Genomic DNA, 17424 nt, shown 5'->3' with positions numbered 1-17424 from the left:
GGATCATGCCATCATGCAGTATGTTCCCACAGAATGCATGCTGACTAAGGACACGTTTTCTGTCCAACGTCTTGTCTCAAGAAGACTTGATTCACTTCAACCTTTTAAGATTTAAAAAATGTAACAGGTGTAAGGAGGGAAAGAACAGACCTACTTTTCTATCATGGCACTACACGAATAGTGTGCAGTGACAATAAAAAAATAAAATAAAATAAAATAAAACACCACTCATAAAACAAACCACAAAGAAAGTAATTTAATACCTGTTTCATAATCACACCAGCCAAAGTATGAAAGTAGGATGGAAAACCAGTAGAAACAATATGAGGGGTATTTTTAAAAAGTGTTTTTTTTATTTTTTAACTACTTCCCAGCAGTATTGAACAATAGAAATACAATTTAATTAATGTGGCCGGACCCTGATAAGTAACATACAACGGAGAGATAGATTAATAAAACAAAAAAAAAAAGTTTATAAAATCAATACTTGCCCATTGTTAGTGTTTCCTAGCGTATGAAATACTAATAAAATTATAAATATAAAATTATAATTATAGTTTTTCTTTTTTCAAGTTATTTCAAGACCTACAGATACCCTGATAAAAACACGTTATTTAACACTGAAAGGGTTACCCAGACCCAGAGGGTTCACTATTAACACTGCATCCACCCATGGTACTGTGACACACCTTTCTACAAAAGCTTCATCTGAGAGGTGAATGTTAAAAGGTACCCTGTGGAGTTTTGACCACCAGCAGCGCTATGAAGCAGTGTCTTTAAATGAGTGGGTCCCTGTTGTGTTTGTTGACAAACACACACTTGATGCGATACACATTTCTGCCAGTGGTTTCACATCATCCCGCTGATCTACAGGTGGCTGTAATGCAGCAACACACCAGCAAAAGAAGGGGAAGAAGAAGCCTGCTGGTAAGTAAACACGGATGTAAACAATGTGGATTTCAAAATGTTAAAACCAAACAAATTGGCTTTATAAATGTTTTATGAGGAAGGAAATGCATCAAACAAGTTTGTTAGACCTCAGGAATACATACAATGAGTTTTGTTGAGTAGCAATGCAAAAATTAACTTTTGTTTACAAGAAAACTCCACAGGGCCCCTTTAAGTGTCTGTGCATGGACTTACCGACAATTCAGTTTCTGTTATCTCTTTACTGTCAGAGCTCTTTTTGGTTTTTCCACCAGCTGCAGAGGATGGTTTGCCTTTTTTAGGTGGACCTGCTGACGACTACGAGAGACAAGAAAGAGAGTCAAGTACAACTGTAGACATTAAGCTCCTTTAGGTCATTGGTTATTACATTCCATGAACCAGCAAAATTGGGCTACAGCTAAGATTTACCTTGCTGGCAGTTTGGGTCTTCTTGGGTGGGGCAGAAGATTTAGATGGAGCTTCAGCAGGGGGAGGAGCTCTAGCTGCTGGCTTCTTGTCTCCCCCTCCACTTGCTCCTCCTCCCCCTCCAGCACCCTTCTTCCCTCCTGCAAGCTCCACTTTATCAGCACACTCCTTTATCTGTTACACATTCAATACAGGACAGAGGTTAGCAGAGAATGAGTTATTCAGACAAAAATAAAACTGGGAGCTTTCTTCTGTTATAACCAATCATCCTACTGTTCATCCCCATCAGTCCACTGAGCCTCACCTTGTCCAGTTTGAGTTTATCCAAATCAGTGAGGAAGGGGTTCACAGCTTTCTCTCCAACCACTTTCATGGCCGTCCCCAAAGCTTCAAAAGCAGCATCACGCACCTCTGGAGCCGAGTCATTCACTTGCTGATGGAGTTACAGAGAGAAATGGACAGACAGCACAACAGATGAGAAGAGAGAAAAACATTTGATGCTTATTTTCACCATTCTGCTTTATTTCAACGTCATAGCAGCAACAACTTTGTTAATTACCACATTCTTAACAAACAAGAACACTAATATCACTCTAAGACATTTCCACCCAGCATGTGTGTACCTTTATGAGCGCAGCGCATAAGGGTTTGAGGACGCTCTTGGGCAGTGTGGCCTGGGTGCAGTGTCTGAAGGAGCGGGCCAGAAAAAGAGAGGCTTGCTGCTTAATGGACGGGTTCTTATTGTCCATCACACCCAGGATGTCCTCTGAAAGGTTCTGTAGGGTGGTCTGGGGAAAAAGGAAAAAAAGATTATCAAATGTAACATTATATAAGCTAAAAAAAAAACAAAAAACAATCCATCAATCTAATTTAAATGAGGGTATCTTCTGTAATGCATTAGAAGGAAGTCTGGGGAGTCAGTAGAGTGCTCTATAAATATCAGTCATTAAGTTAGCAATTGGTGCACGAGGGTTTGCAGCAGCAGTGCCGAGTGAAGAGAAGCCAACTGAAAAAGGCTTTTTGAAAAAAAAAAAAATGGCTCCACTCAGTCAACATCATTAGGTTAGTCATGACTTCAAACAAAGTCTACTGGTGAAAATAGAATTACAACGTTGACAGCTTTGGCACAGCTTATTGTGACCAAGAGATTATATGAAGTCACACTGTCATAACAAAGGGGAGTGACCCTACTAACAAGTATTATGTGTGTATCAAAGCCTGATGTATCTTATTCCTCTGTGTCATAGCTCTCCCATGTCGTTCAGAAACTATTAAAAACACATAAATAAGCCAAACTGTTGCAGTGGATGATTATTAGACATTAGACCAGATTGACTGTAACTAAAATGACAAATACAAAGAACAGGATATGGCTAAAACTAAAAAGCAACAGCATGTACCCATGTACAAATGCAACAAGTAAGAGGAACATCCCAACATACTGAAAATAAAAGAGCAAAGAACAAGCATATCTTTGAAGTTAATGTACTAGAAGTGCAGATTTTCAGCCATATGAACATGGCTTGACATAAGGTGCACATCCCACAGAAGCCAAAGTCCAGGCAAAATAAAAGCCACTCTAATGGTGAGAATGAAAAGTATTCTCAGACTTAGTGTCTTTGCCTTTCCTTTGCGTGTGTGTGCCAAATAATTCTTTCATTACCCTGCTGCTGTTTCATTTTTCATTGGATGATTGAAGAAGACCTGCTCAGTGCAAGGATTTTGACTCTACACTTACAGTATGGAAGATGGCGTCAATAGCCTCCTGCAGGGCCTGGACAACCTGAGGCTTCTTCTCTTTGAACTTCTCCAGAATGGTTGGAGCCACCTGGGGATACACACAAAGCTCTCATTTAGTGACGATCAATGATCTTGAATCAATGGTGCATTATATTCTTCCAGTTCTTGTTCCGTGAATGAGGGGTTGTTTAACTCCTTGTGGTTCTAATGTTGCATAATGGCACCTGCAACCTGCTCTTTGCACATCATCTTAGGCTGTCATATTAAACTGTCAAGGACAGAGTACGAAGCAAAGGCTGTTGTGCCTGAGAACTGTTTTTCTATATGCTGACTTATATAACAAACTGTTATATACTAACATACCAACATGACTAAAGGAAAATGGTAAAAAGATAGATTAATTAAAACAATTATTTTGCTAATGATATCCAGCAGCTCCTCTGAAATTTAAAAACAAACTCACACATTTTGACACAGAAATCTTCCCCACATGTTGAGACTGGTTATTAAACATAACATTGCTATTAAATATTAAGAGATTCTTTTAACTTACTTGTCCTGCATATGTTCCAAACTTCTTCCTGAGACCAGAGGCCAGTCCAGCTAGACATTTAGCTGCCATTGTAACCAGCATCACGTTGGCGTCTTTCCCCACAACCTACAACATAACAGTCAGTGAACAATGTGGTGTTACCAGATTGGCCCTCATCCTAATTCTGGGTAAGACATTTGATTTAGGACAACAAATTTTGATAATTTGTTTGTACATGTCTACAGTAACTTCCAGATACAATAGCCCAACAGAAAACATGCAAATGAAGGCACTCAGTACCTTCTTCAGTGCTCTGACTAGGTCTCCATAGTCTCCGTTCTCTAGTTTGGGGTTCTTGGTCAGAGCCTCTATAGCTTCCAGAGCTTCTTTCCTCTCCTGCCACTTTTTAGCTTCCTGGAAAGACACACAGAGCCAGGTCACATACACACCAACATTCATGGTTCCATCACATAGAAACTTACAAATTCACACACACTTCAGTTTTTCTTTCCATGACAATGATTTGGTCTGAATTAACAAAATTACTTTTTGAAGCCTTTGAGCAGTGCACATACTGTAGTTCAATTAACTTACTATTTTCTCGTAGAAGTCTTTGGGCATCTTAGAGAGAATCTCCACAGCTTCCAGCAGTTCATAAGGATCCACTGCTGCCACTGTTTCCTCCTCATCCTCTCCTGAAAATAGCAAAAGAAGAAGAGAGGACATCAGACTGTGACTCCACAACCACTTGCTGTAGTGTACAAATCCCAATGATATAATGGAATCAGTAAGAGTATCATATGTAACCCTGTGTAGTTTGCGACCTAGTTAAACATACCATCAGACTGTTCTCCTTGGGCTTGTTGCTGTTCAAACTTTGCCTTCAGGTCCTGCTGGGAGCGCAGGAACCTGATCTGCTTGGGAGGAGAGGAAGGTAGCTTCACCCATTCCTCCTCCAGCTCCTTCAGCTACAGGGACAGAGGACAGAAAGACCTTGTTAAGTTTGATGTGAATCTTAAAGCTGAGCTTTAAAGTTCATGTTTTGTGTGTGTGTGTGTGTGTGTGTGTGTATGTGTGTCTCCCACCTGTACAGAGTTGATGTTCTGTAGTGGAGGTCTCAGAGCATCTCGGATCCATTTGTAGATTTCTATAGCAAGCAGCTTGGCTTCGTCTCTCACTGCCTTCTCTCTGGACTCAAACTGTTTGGGTAAAATCTTCACTACTGGCTTCAAAGTCACTATCTTTGATCCAAACTCACTGAGGGAAGATATAACAGACAGAGTCAACAGATGATTAGTGGACGATTATCTGGATCTGGAGACAAAAGACACTGCCAGACTGAAGAACCAGTGTGATTGTTCAGATCTAAATGACACTGATCTGCTCAATGTGGGATTGTTTTATCAGTATTTTACTTTATTATTTTACTTTGAAGTAAAGTAATTTACTTTGTTTAATTTTTTCTGTCATAATTCATGTTTTGTAACAATGAGGTAAAAAAATGAGCAAGTTTTGTGTTGTTAAGATTTGTTATAAACTCCTAGATATGACCCCAGTATCCCAAATGGGGTTGGTTTAAGGCAGTATCTTGGACTTTGACCAGTTCATAGAGTAGACAAATAATTTAAACATGATTGGACTGATAGAAGAGTTGTTGACGTTAGTTAAGTATAAAAGAATGTCATCTGCATATTGAATTGTTTTTTTTGATGGTATGACTGTTTCAATGCCTTATATGCTATTGCTTTGTCTTTTGCATGCTACAGATGGTTCTATAAGAAGAGCAAATAATGCCAAAGATAATGGACATCCTTTGGATGATCTTATGGGGGATAATTTGTTGCAGGGAGCTTGCGTTTATGGGAAATTTTGTGGTTTAACTGGATCGCCGCCTACCATTTCTATTCATGTGACTCAGGGTTGTGACTTGTATTTTGTGCATGTAGTACCCTTGTTAACAAGCTATTGATGTAACATTTAGCAGTTAGTTTAGTTTGTTCTAGCTTCGTTACTTCGTTACATCTAGCTAATTGGTTATTATTAGCTGGGTAAAGAGCAAAGCAAAGCCAACATCAGTCTAGTTACACTGGGGAAGGTTTAATTTATGGATTAAACTCAGAATATTAGAAATTTCTGATCAAAATAAAATATTGTATGTTCAAAAACAATGGCTCATTCATAAATAATATGGTTAGTAAGTAAGGAAAGATATGTGCACAAACGTGTACCTTATTTTCATCTAGACACTTGTGTGCTTACATCTGTGTGGTCACTCTAACCTGGGAAAGTAGCACTGACCTGAGAGCCTTCCTGAGCGCCTCAATGCAGGCCACCACTATCTTGGGGTTCTTGTTGTCCAGTCCTTTGAGCAGCTCGTCCTGCACCACCTCAGCCTTCTCTATCTCGATGTACATCAGACAGATGTCTGTGCCCAGTTCCTTGGCCCGGGCCTTCGGCTGGTTAAACACTTTGGTCACCACACCTGACACCACCTCACCTGTCGTCCTGTAGCAAAGTGCACAGATACAACCAGTCTGTCAGAACACATTGGATATACTGATGTACAGAAGTGTTTGACTTGCATGGGTTTATGCACATAGATAAGTCTAAATTTAGCCAGGCAATGGCTATTTTCATACAAATATTTAAACCATTGAACCCAGCTACAGTGCAGGAAAACATTTATGTATGCGTCCTCAGTTTTGACAAAAAAACATGGTACTTGAAGAGTAGAAAAAGTTGTGCAGTCCGCTGTGTGGAACTGGATTCTTCACCACTTCTACTTTTGTAGCAAATGAAACACTGCTAATTTGTAGAGCTACATGAAAAGTCACAAAAAGGTTCCTTTTCTGACCACTCAAACACCCACAGCAGTAAAAAAAAAAAAACACTACGAAGGTGATTGTCTTATAACCTCAGCAAGTCAAAGATACGGCTCTGATCACCTCTACAAAGCAAGGGATGATTGATTGATTAATGCTACTCAATGTCTTCTCATAACCACAAACACTTAATGTTGTGCTACCGGCTCTAACTTCAGCAGCAGTTGTGCCAGGAATGTGAAAAATACATCATTTAGAGGCCACAGCAGATTTATCATCAAGCTGAACTATGGAATCATACAATGACGACAGCTGGTTTTTATCAATAATGACTTCATCATGTTTTTTTCCTTCTTTTTGTTAAAAACGGTGTCCGTGAATCCTGGGAGAAAATGGTCTCAATTCTGAAAGTTGAAAAACTTTTTTTGACAGAAGAATTTTCTATATTTGTTCATTTTGCCACAGTGGATTGTTTACTCTATTTTGATACGGCTTTTATTACACTGGAATTTAAACACATTCAATATATCTATTATTTTGATGATCGCCTGTGGTTGTTAACAAGGACTTCTCTGGGATGATTACAGAATTTTCAATCAAATCCTTTTGTTTTAAGTTTAAGTTGTAACTGGCAGATAGTTTCGTTTTGATCTTATATTCAGATCCTCTTTTCCCAGTTGATTGTGGCTATTATACAGTATATTCATTATTCACAATTTAATTGTTTAAGTACTTCTGTGTATCTTTCTAGTTCTTTAACTTTATTTTTGATTCACTCATTCTCGATTTCAAAGTTACTAAAAGGTAGGTCTACAAGGTACTTCATATTTTATTGTGTCTGGCTTGCAGATGTGCACTAAATCTGTGGTTGTAGCCATATCCACACAAGGGACTAACAACATTTATTCTATGATGAACACCTGAGCCAGTTTGATGTCCCTGTAACTGATGAACAGCCAGTTTGGGATCGAAACATAGTTTTCTTTATTACATTTAGAAACAGTACTATGTTTTTATAGGAACATTTTACAGTGTTGTGAGTCCTTGGGAAGCCGAAAGTACTAACAAAGTCTGCTCACCATTTTATCCAAGTGTTCAATGTTAGAGTGAATTGTATGTACTATTTAGTGCCTTCAAACATTCATACAATAGAACGCTACTAGAAATGCCAACTTGCAGTTGTATGCCTCCACCAGCCAATCAAGTTGCAGTTTACATCCATGTCTGTCCAGACTCATAATCTTGGTAGTGAACACTAGGGGTGTACAAAAAAAAACAAAAACGTTCACATAAGAATCGCGATTCTATCTCTGCCAATTCAGAATCAATTCAGTTTCAGTAAATGTTTACATTTGATTCAGTGTGATTTTTTCTTCTTTGAGACCTATAAAAGTGCCTACTACAGTCAAATGGAAAGAGTAACTCAAAACATCAATCTAGAATCAAATCTATGAATGTATTGAATTGAGAATTGGTTTTGAATCACGAATCGATTGTGAATCAAATCGTGACCCCAAGAATCGGAATTGAACGCATTGAATCGTGCACCCCTAGTGAAGACTAAGTGTCTTCTTTGGCAAAATTGAAGTTATCACTATATCGACATGTTTGATTCCCGTGAATAATTTCTAGTGAGAAACATGCTGTCTTCACTTAGAGACTATTTTTACAGAAGAGTACAGAGGACTGATAGAGAGCTTCGTCATATGGTGCAACGATAATCACCTGAAGCTCAATATCAGCAAAACCAATGAGCTTATAGTGGACTACCAGAGGAACAGGAGGCCCCCTGTCCAGGTTGTCATCCAGGGAGAGGAAGTGAAGATGATGGAGTCATACAATTACTTTGGGGTCCAAAGCAATGTCATCACTTCATCATTTTATCCTATTAGTAATTTGTGTGAAGCTTTGTCATAATTAGCATATGAATTTTTGAGTTATGGCCAAAAATGTGTTTGTGAGGTCACAGTGACCTTGACCTGACCACCATATTCTAAAATCAGTTCATCCTTGAGTCCAAGTGGACAGTTGTGACAGATCTGAAGAAATTCCCCTCAAGGCATTCCGGAGATGTCACCTTCATGAAAATGGGACGGACAGATGAACAGAAGTATGGGCAGACAACCCGCAAACATAATGCATGACATAGCTATCACTGGTGCGGAAGCATAAAAGCAGTGTCCAAGGCGTGTACACTATTTGTTGCAAACAATTTCACAATGCACTTTCCGGTGTGACCAGGCACTGTATCTGGTACCAAACTGAACTCCCAAAGCGCTGGTGGCTCAGCTGGATTATAACAACTACAATATTACTACTATGGATTTGTATTTGAGACATTGTGGGTTCAAACATCACAACTGATAGCCATCAGTTGACTGGCCTAGTTGACATCCTGACAGACCTTTCTAAAGACAAACATTTTGACTTGTCAAACAAAGGGTTAACTGTACAGCTCCAGGGCCTGTGTACTGTGTACACTGGCATGACTTACTGATACAATTAAAAAAGAAAACAGTCATCATTGATACTAATGGTTACCTGTGTTTTTCCTGCTATGAGAAGTTAAAATGAATGCAGTGAAAAGGGTTTATTGTTCTGCAGGTAAATGTTGGGTGGGGCTGTGGCATCAGTGCAGCTGGGAACACCTCAGCCCAATCGCCTCTCTTCTCTCACAGAGATCATGTGCTGTGTTCTTGTTTCTTTGTCCTGCTGCTGTGCAGCATGGTCACACCACATTCCTCTCTCTTTGCTGATCAGTAATCACCACATCCCATTTCTTCTAGGCAGTTATGTGTTTGGTAATACATTTAAACATATCCTCTGAGCCTCTTATTATTCACTGTGGTCTATGAGACAGTCACAGTGGCCATTCTTTTGCGCTGTGGCGAAAAATTGGAATTTTCTGTTCTTTGATCCTTTATACAATGAACAGAATGTCTCAGAGCTTCGTCAGCTGACATCCAAAAACAAATCCATGTGGTGTCTTGAAAGCCTGCCTTGCTGGCAGAAACGACTCCAACTGGAGCTGCTGCATACAGTATTAAAAAGATCCACTGACAGACCTCTGACCGTAAGTAACAATCAGCCATGAATCAAGTTACTCACTTACAGAAGAGTGCTCTATAATGAGTTACACAAAGCCTTATAACAAAATTCACCCCTTTAAACTGAGTTTAACATCTTTTGAGGCTCATTCCACACATGCCAACACTCATTCCAGACTTTTTAAAAAGTGAAAATTCTTGTTGCAACCATGACTTACTTCCCAGCAACATGAGCGTTTTCAATGAAGGCCAGGGCAGCCTCCAGGCCTTTAAGCTGAGCCACGGCATTTGAGTCAGTGACAAACTTCTTTATGAGTCCCAGGTACTTCCCCCACTCTGGACTCTTCTCATCTTCTATCCTCTGGAACAACTTCAGAGCTTCTTCATAACCATTCAGACGTGCTTTCCACACCTAGACATTAGCAAGTACAGAGAGAGAGAGGGAGTATACACAGTTAAATACACATCATCTGGGATTTGTCAAACTGATTCAGTCAGGCTTCTCTTTCTCCTTTGAGAAAAAGAAAGCAAAACTAGACAAATACACACAAATGTGAAGAGTCTTTCCAGTTCATAGTGGGAAAATGGAGGTCTTAATAACAGTCAGAGGATGTGACCTACATTCATAATGGATGAACCTCTCTGTTACATGTCATCTTCCTCTCCATTTGCCCTCTTATTATACTGTAGGACAAACATGTTTGTTGACTGGCTTTTCTTCCAGGCTCATTTGTGAGCTTAGAGTGGACTAATGATGAGTGGACTCATCACTAGAAAACAGGACTGCTCAGATCCAATGTTATCAGTCAGCAGCAAAATAAAGGAGAGAACATCTTACATCTCCAGTAGGACATTCCCACCCATGTTAAACAAATTAACAGGGGAGTTTCATTTGTGGCTTGATAATATACAGACCATGTTAAATAGAAGTGCAGCAGGAAACTGAGATAAGCCTACAATCTGTCAGCTTGTTATTCTTTCTCTGGTTCCACCTCAACAATGATTTGTATTTTGATATAGAGTCTAAAATTAGCTCTCTGGCTCACACACTCAGGAAGGTAAAAACAATACCTGCTAAGACCACAACATTGTTTTAATCATCATTTCTATACACTTGTCTTAGAAAAAAAACTATTGATGTGCCACCCTACCTAATAAAACTTTTATTTCATGCACAAAATTCTGATGTTGATTTAAAAAGTAATCAAATATACTTCATATATTTTTGTTATATAAATACATGCATTTGTAGCTTAAATATAAAAAGGATAAGGCTGGCGTTATTCCATGTTGTAATAATGTTCAACAAATCCTGTGAAATAACCATCTCCCAATACTTTTTGACTTCCCTATAGGAAGTTTCACAGCAGGCATGTTGACTTGTCATAATAAGAAAAGCATAGGTGTTACTAATAACATTAACAACGGCTCTTTTCTATTCAAGTGTCTCAGTTAGCCATGACATTTTGACAGTGAGCCAGCATCAACAATAGCAGGACCCTGAAACTGAAGTAGCTAAATGGAATTTAGCCATCCTTAATTCTATGATTTATACCTGTGCTTTTCCTGCTGCGACATGTCAAAGTGTCTTTTGCAAATCTGCAAAAATTCTATATTGCCCCTCAGCCCTAAGCCTATTGGTTCCACTGAAGACAAATCTGTAAAAAAAAAAAAAAAAAAAAAAAAAGCTCACAAACGTATTGTTTCATTTTTAAAAGACTCAGTATTTTCACAAACAGCTGGTCACTGTAGTTTTTAACAAACATTACTAAATGAGAGGAAAAATTGCATTTGTTGGGGACTATTTTCAGTGGCGGATGAATTCACATTTGGTGTTCTACTAAGTATTTCTGGGAGCAGGACGGGGTGTGTGGAATTCAGTCGAAATAAACTACAGTGTGTGTGTTCATGGTAATGAAGGATGTCACCCAGTGAAACAGTGTGACTCATTAATGTGTTAGATGCCAATGGACTGAATGAAGCAGTCTGACAGGCAATTGGGAGTCTATTTGATGCAAAGCAAGTGTGTTATAGAAAAAAAAAGAGACTTGGTAAGACTTGGATTAAATTTGTGTATTAGTTTAATCCTAAACTTTAAGCCTTTTGGAGGGATCCAAATACAGATAAATATGAAGTAAGCAAGTTTGTAAGAAAGATTAACAGGCAGAAACGGTGGATATTACAGTGAACCTGTAAAATGAGTATGATTTTGTTATACTGTACAATAAGGGGGCATTTCCAGTAAAGATGAGCTGCAGCAAATACCAGATAATGAGTAAAATCCATTAGCTAGTCTGAAAATCTATATGGCTCTACACTGACTCTATGAGACCACAAAAGGAAACACTTTGTACAATCACTCTCTGATCACAAGGCACTCAAGCTTCTCTTTGGAGGAGACAGTCCATTGGATGGGTTGGATGTGACAAACATCTGACTTAAAAAGGAAATATTTTTAAACTGAGCGAGTTGAAGTAAACTGCAGAGAATGTCATGGAGAGAGTTGGTCACCTTGTGTTCACATTTCTGGTCGATGGGAAGCTTCATCCACTCGCTATCGTCCCCCATGATGGCCACTCGGGGGGTGGGCTTCCCCAAAGGTATTCAACTAGAAAACAACGACAGCATTATCAACACAAAACAACATTCAGTGCACTGCATCTGTAGTTTACTGCTGGAGGAACAAGTGAAAGCTAAAAATCAGACATTCTGGTGTCAGCCGAGCAGTGCTTGTGCTTTAAAACAAAAATGCTAATTTCATCAGAAAAAATGGCTTGTAAACATTCAGCAACACTAAGACTGCAGAGTAGCCAGTTACACTCTAATAATCATGACAAATACACACAACTGGTTCTGCATCTACTGAAATTGCCGGGGGGGTGCAACTTGATCCACATAGTCCACACAATATTTTCTGCTTTAGTAAACAAAAACAGAAAATCTATTCACCCATCTACAGTATGTAATCCACATTAGTGCTTTTAGTTAGCTAGTTTTTCTAACTTTTTCCAGGTGACCCAAAGAAAAAGTGGAACATGCGTAGCACATTCAGTCAGTATCTAAAACAGCCCAAAAGCTGGTGCTGAATGTCTGGTCAGAGTCATAGTTCTGTTTACTTATTCACTGATCAGATAGATACTGCTTCTAATCACAGTTTGGACAGTTTTAGACTGTACTTTATTCAGGCAAGCTTCTTGTACAGCTGCTTGTGATTAGTCAACATTTAACATTTGAGATGTTTGACTTCATTTGTTAAATGAAAAAAGGTTTGTAAGAAATCATTTATATATATAAAAAAAAGTAATATTCAGCCAGTCAAATAAAAATGCCACCAATAAAAAATAAATAGCTAAATATTGCTGCAATATTTGCCCTGCATTTTCTTCTTCTTCTTTGCATATCTGCTAACATACACGCCATATAATAAAAGGTCAAAACCTAACATCGGCCAATAATATCAGCCTGGCCATGTATCACTCTGTTCTACTTTACACACTCCATTTAAAATCCCATTTCAGAGCACATGCATAACTTTACAGTGTTTTTAACTGTAGAGCAGATGCATTGAAATTAAAAAAATATTTCACCAGAAAGCTTGACTAACATTTAAAGATTCCTTCCAAATATGTTTTGAGACATAAAAATACTGTTAGTAACAATAACAACAACAACAACAACAACAACAAGAATAAGAATAATCTGATATGGTTTTCCATTAAAAAAAAAAGTTTGCCTAAATTACCTAGTAGGAAATTCTTACAATTACATCTCCTCCTTCTCCCTCATTTAAAAATATGGAATTTATGAATATACACATATTGTTCATTTCAAATTTTTAATTGCTGGGCACAAGATGGTGGGATTGGCATTTAAACTAGTTGTGATGTCACAAATCATGCTCGTGGGTACATGCCTTAAACTCAGATTTAAGGTGAGCACAGAAAAACTTCCCCCCTTCAGCAGATGAATGTGGAAACAGTGTAACTCTGCACATACATCATTCTGCACAGTGAAGCTCAGACATACAGCTGAAGTAACAATAAGCAAAACACATTTTTGAGTGGAGGGGGACCTAAAATATATGGGCAGCAGTGGGGATTGCAGGAAAGCTATCTTAGAGAGACAAGCAAACTCTTAGTATCAAGATGTCATTTTACATTTACTTAAGCAATGAAAGAGAAACAGTGTAATGCAACATATGGGTGGCAGAGTGACCTCATGTCTACACAGACTGCTCCCTAATTTAAAGGTCTAAGGTTCAGAGGCTGCAAAAGTCTGTTCAATGTCAAGTCGAGTAAAAGTGCTTCACCAAAGATACTACTTTGTTTTTGTCAATAAAAGAGACGCCAACTCCTGGAAAGTTATTTCTACAGTTAAAATCTTCCTCCACTTGACAGCATAAGCATGTGACTGTCTAATGCACTTTCAGGGAGGAGCTATGCTAGTAAAATATGAAAGTTGCTGTTAGATTTCAGGCACAAAGTAATGATTTACTATTGAGTGGCTGGTGAATTTGAACATTTATCTGTCAGTGGCTGGTAGATGTTCACATTTTACAACGTTAATTTCCCACCCTGGTTCATTTTTCATATTGATCCAGCCCAGTCTGGAAAATAGGCTAAAGACATTTAAGGGTTCTTTGTTGTTGTTTTACACATACACAAGCAAACTTAGCAACTGTAGCCTTTAAAATAGTTTATAGGTATATTTATTTTAAAACTTCAGACTCTTGACACAAAAACTAAACCAGACCTCTGGATGGAAGGAATATCAAACTCCATTAAAAATTGCTAATTTAATGTGACCTTGATTATTCATAAAAGCTAGGTGCGCATACACATAGGACATGACTTGATACCCTTCCAAGAGTTGTCTCATCACAATGACAGATTCTGCATGCACCTGATCCAACAGGCAGCATTTCATTTGAAAACATTTCAATTGAAGAAATGCTTCTTATCATCAGCCACAATGGCTAACTTACTAACTAACACCCATCTGAGTGTTTCTGGTGAAAAGAGACTGTGGGAGTACCAAGCCAAGCAATTTCAAGGTTGATAATCTTTTAAACAAAGTGATGTGGTATTTTGGATGTGTGTAGGAACGAAATCCTGAAACTGTAAATCTAAACAATGCTGACCAAAATCAAATATTTCAGTATTACATGTGGATAACATGGGCAAGCAGGCAGATGCATTCAATATTCACTCCACTCTGACACATCAGTCTAGCTCAGAGATGTTTACCACTTAAGTGTAATAAAGCATTTAAGGCCAATCTAAAATTGATAATATTTATTATCAGATACCACGGGACTAATAATATCAACATATCGCCCAGCTTTAGTCCCAATCATATGTTGTTTCACAGATATGAACGTGTGCATGAGAAATGCAGCAGTAGCGAGAATTCATGTGCATACAAGAATGAACACACGAAGGCTTGAAGTAACACAGACTTTACATTGCATACTTAAATCTTCAGACAGCTGAGCATAGCTTTTACACAGCTCCCTACATGCACTCTGAAACTGGACAGCACCCTCACATCTCGTCATAATCAGGTTAACGGTAACAGCCGTCTGAATGCTATGCTATCATCTAACCATTTCCCTGGTTGTAACCCATGGCATTGCCTGTTTGCTCAAACTGGGAGTGGTAAAGCATCTTAAGTTAGTTACTTGTCAGATGAACGCCATTAACTAACGTTAACGTTAGCTAATTTAGCAACAACAGTGACAGTTGCTACGTTAGCCCGTTAACCCGCTCATTCTCATTTAAGCAGCTTCAGCAGAAACATGCCAGCATTTTCAGCACACATTAACGGACAATATATAGCCTGCTACAATATGTGTGAACTATGCTAGACAGCAAATACCAGAGAGCTTATTGTTTGGTAGCGGACAGTAGCCGCCGCTAGCTGCTTAGAAACAGCTATGAGCTAAGCTTCCATCCGCGCCAACACAACCAGGCCTAACAACGCACTTCACAACGGCAGCTAAAGAAACACAACGGCCTAACAAGCAAGCTCAGAGTAGCATACGAGTACTAATTAAAATAAGGAAATAAATTTATACCGCTGAGATACCTGTTTGCGTCTCTAAGAGACAATACGATGCTGGCCGTCCAGTGAGATGGAGGTGATAATGGGATCACTACGGAGAAGCCCGGCCGAGCTTTATACAAGCGTTGCCAGTAACACCCAGAACACAAAACGCAGCTTCCGGTTCAAAATAAAATCAACAGCTACAACGTCCCTCCCGGTTAACACAAAGTTTCGAATTAATCAACAAATGTTGTGTATTAAGGAATATCTTAAGTGATACAACATTAAATACACATTTTAATTTGTTTATGCTCCTTTGTGTACAATTTAGACATTTCGTGCTTTTATTCTAAATAAAATGAACACCTTTTCCGGTCCTGTCACGTCTGCTGATGTGTAACTTGTCGCAACTTTTTGAAATTCCTCCAAGGGCGGAGAGACAGCGGGAGGGGCGGAGACAGGGGCGCCACCCTAACTACATCACTGTTGTGTTGAATCATAGACCTTATATACAGTCTTACTGCACGATTAATTAAATCTAGGCTAAAAAACGCCAGCACACACACCCAATTATTGGACTTCACCCCTCAGACATTTATATTTTGCCCATTAGCGATAGTCTAATGGGCATCCTTATTTGTGACTAGATTTCAATTTTTATTGGTTGAATTTAAACTCAGGCCCTCCCCCAAGGTGTGATCACCCGTTAGCGATTGGGCCATTTTCTCCTTAGAAGAGATTTGATTGGCTGAATTGAAACTTTGCCCTTCCTCATCTATGATAACCGTTTTCTTATTGGTCCATTTTGTGTATTGCCTTTACAGATTTACTATTTGATTGGTTATTTATATGATTATACATTAATATTATTAATTTATTATCATTTTTATCATTGTTATTCATACATGATGTATTTGTACACCTTTACAAAAAAAACCTTGGATCATCATGTGCCAAAATTAAAGGTCCAGGGTATTCTCACAGTTTTTTTTAACAATGGGGTTTAAAAAAGAGAAACACTTGTACCCATTCACAAAATACCTTCCCTCCCTTTCTAAGACTCAGAAATACAACATTCTCAATTAGTAGTCATTCATCATTAATGTTAGTTTCTTCATTCTTCAAGGTATGTAATGAGCACAATTTTTGCCTCTACAGAAACAACACATTCTGTTAATTTAGAAATGTAGTTCATGAACTAAGAGAAGCGTCTCCTGAGCTCCCACTTCTCTACAGAGATGGTATTCTAAGTTCTAAGTGACAGGCAGAAAACCATGAAATCATGTCAGAAAAATACAACAACTACAACACTTCACACAAAATAGAACAATCCACGCCAGCCTCTCACTGCAACTTCCATTACCAAATGTGAGACTGTAGCTTACATCTCCAACAACGCAAAATATAAAACACCAACAGGCACTCAACTACTGAAAACAAAAAAGACAATAATAATCTGTAACATTTGACTGACAGTTCTGCACAGGATATACACATTTTAGCCTAACTTCAAAGATAAACATTCAACAGACACTGTAGAATTACATTCAACATTCTCTATCAATACACCCAAAAAAATCACTTCTGGAGAGTAGCACAGATTTAGAAAGTTGGACAGTACATATAGGGGCAGGCAGGTGGAGTAAATAAACAATACTATAATTCAGTCAGTGGATCTTATTTATGGGATTGTTCTCTGTGTTGAGCAAGGGTCTAGTGCAAAACAGAAAATATGAGGGTTAACATCAATTTGAGGTACTGTAGTTTTCCCAACACAAGAAAAACACAAGCAAACCGACTTGCAAGCTGATAGAGAGGGAGAACAGACACTTTGTATTTTAATTGTCCAGGAACAACATCACTAGCCTAACAATTGAGTCTTGAT

The 17424-nt window shown here is 38.5% G+C and overlaps 1 protein-coding gene across 3 annotated transcripts in view; it reads right to left on the bottom strand.

The window, feature by feature from the left end:
• Positions 1-15704, bottom strand: part of ckap5 (cytoskeleton associated protein 5) — a 39427-nt gene extending 23723 nt beyond the window's left edge. For 2 of the 3 annotated variants that reach the window (XM_042411054.1, XM_042411056.1), the window contains exons 1-14: positions 15582-15703; positions 12006-12102; positions 9713-9906; positions 5924-6130; positions 4711-4882; positions 4464-4593; positions 4220-4320; positions 3926-4039; positions 3647-3751; positions 3092-3181; positions 1977-2141; positions 1658-1786; positions 1357-1527; positions 1144-1245 (exon numbers count right to left, since the gene is read on the bottom strand). In XM_042411054.1, the coding sequence (XP_042266988.1) occupies positions 1144-1245; positions 1357-1527; positions 1658-1786; positions 1977-2141; positions 3092-3181; positions 3647-3751; positions 3926-4039; positions 4220-4320; positions 4464-4593; positions 4711-4882; positions 5924-6130; positions 9713-9906; positions 12006-12062 (1737 nt within the window). In that variant the 5' untranslated portion in view covers positions 12063-12102; positions 15582-15703. Of the gene's footprint in view, positions 1-1143; positions 1246-1356; positions 1528-1657; positions 1787-1976; positions 2142-3091; positions 3182-3646; positions 3752-3925; positions 4040-4219; positions 4321-4463; positions 4594-4710; positions 4883-5923; positions 6131-9712; positions 9907-12005; positions 12103-15581 lie in introns of all 3 variants that reach the window. The other variant, XM_042411055.1, reaches the window with a different exon arrangement.
• Between the last annotated feature and the right edge of the window lie 1720 nt (positions 15705-17424).

Source organism: Thunnus maccoyii, chromosome 5 (assembly GCF_910596095.1).
Source record: "Thunnus maccoyii chromosome 5, fThuMac1.1, whole genome shotgun sequence".
NCBI classification, from domain to species: Eukaryota; Metazoa; Chordata; class Actinopteri; order Scombriformes; family Scombridae; genus Thunnus; species Thunnus maccoyii.
The sequence above is the reverse complement of the archived record's forward strand: the minus strand, read 5'-3'. Positions and strand labels throughout refer to the sequence as shown.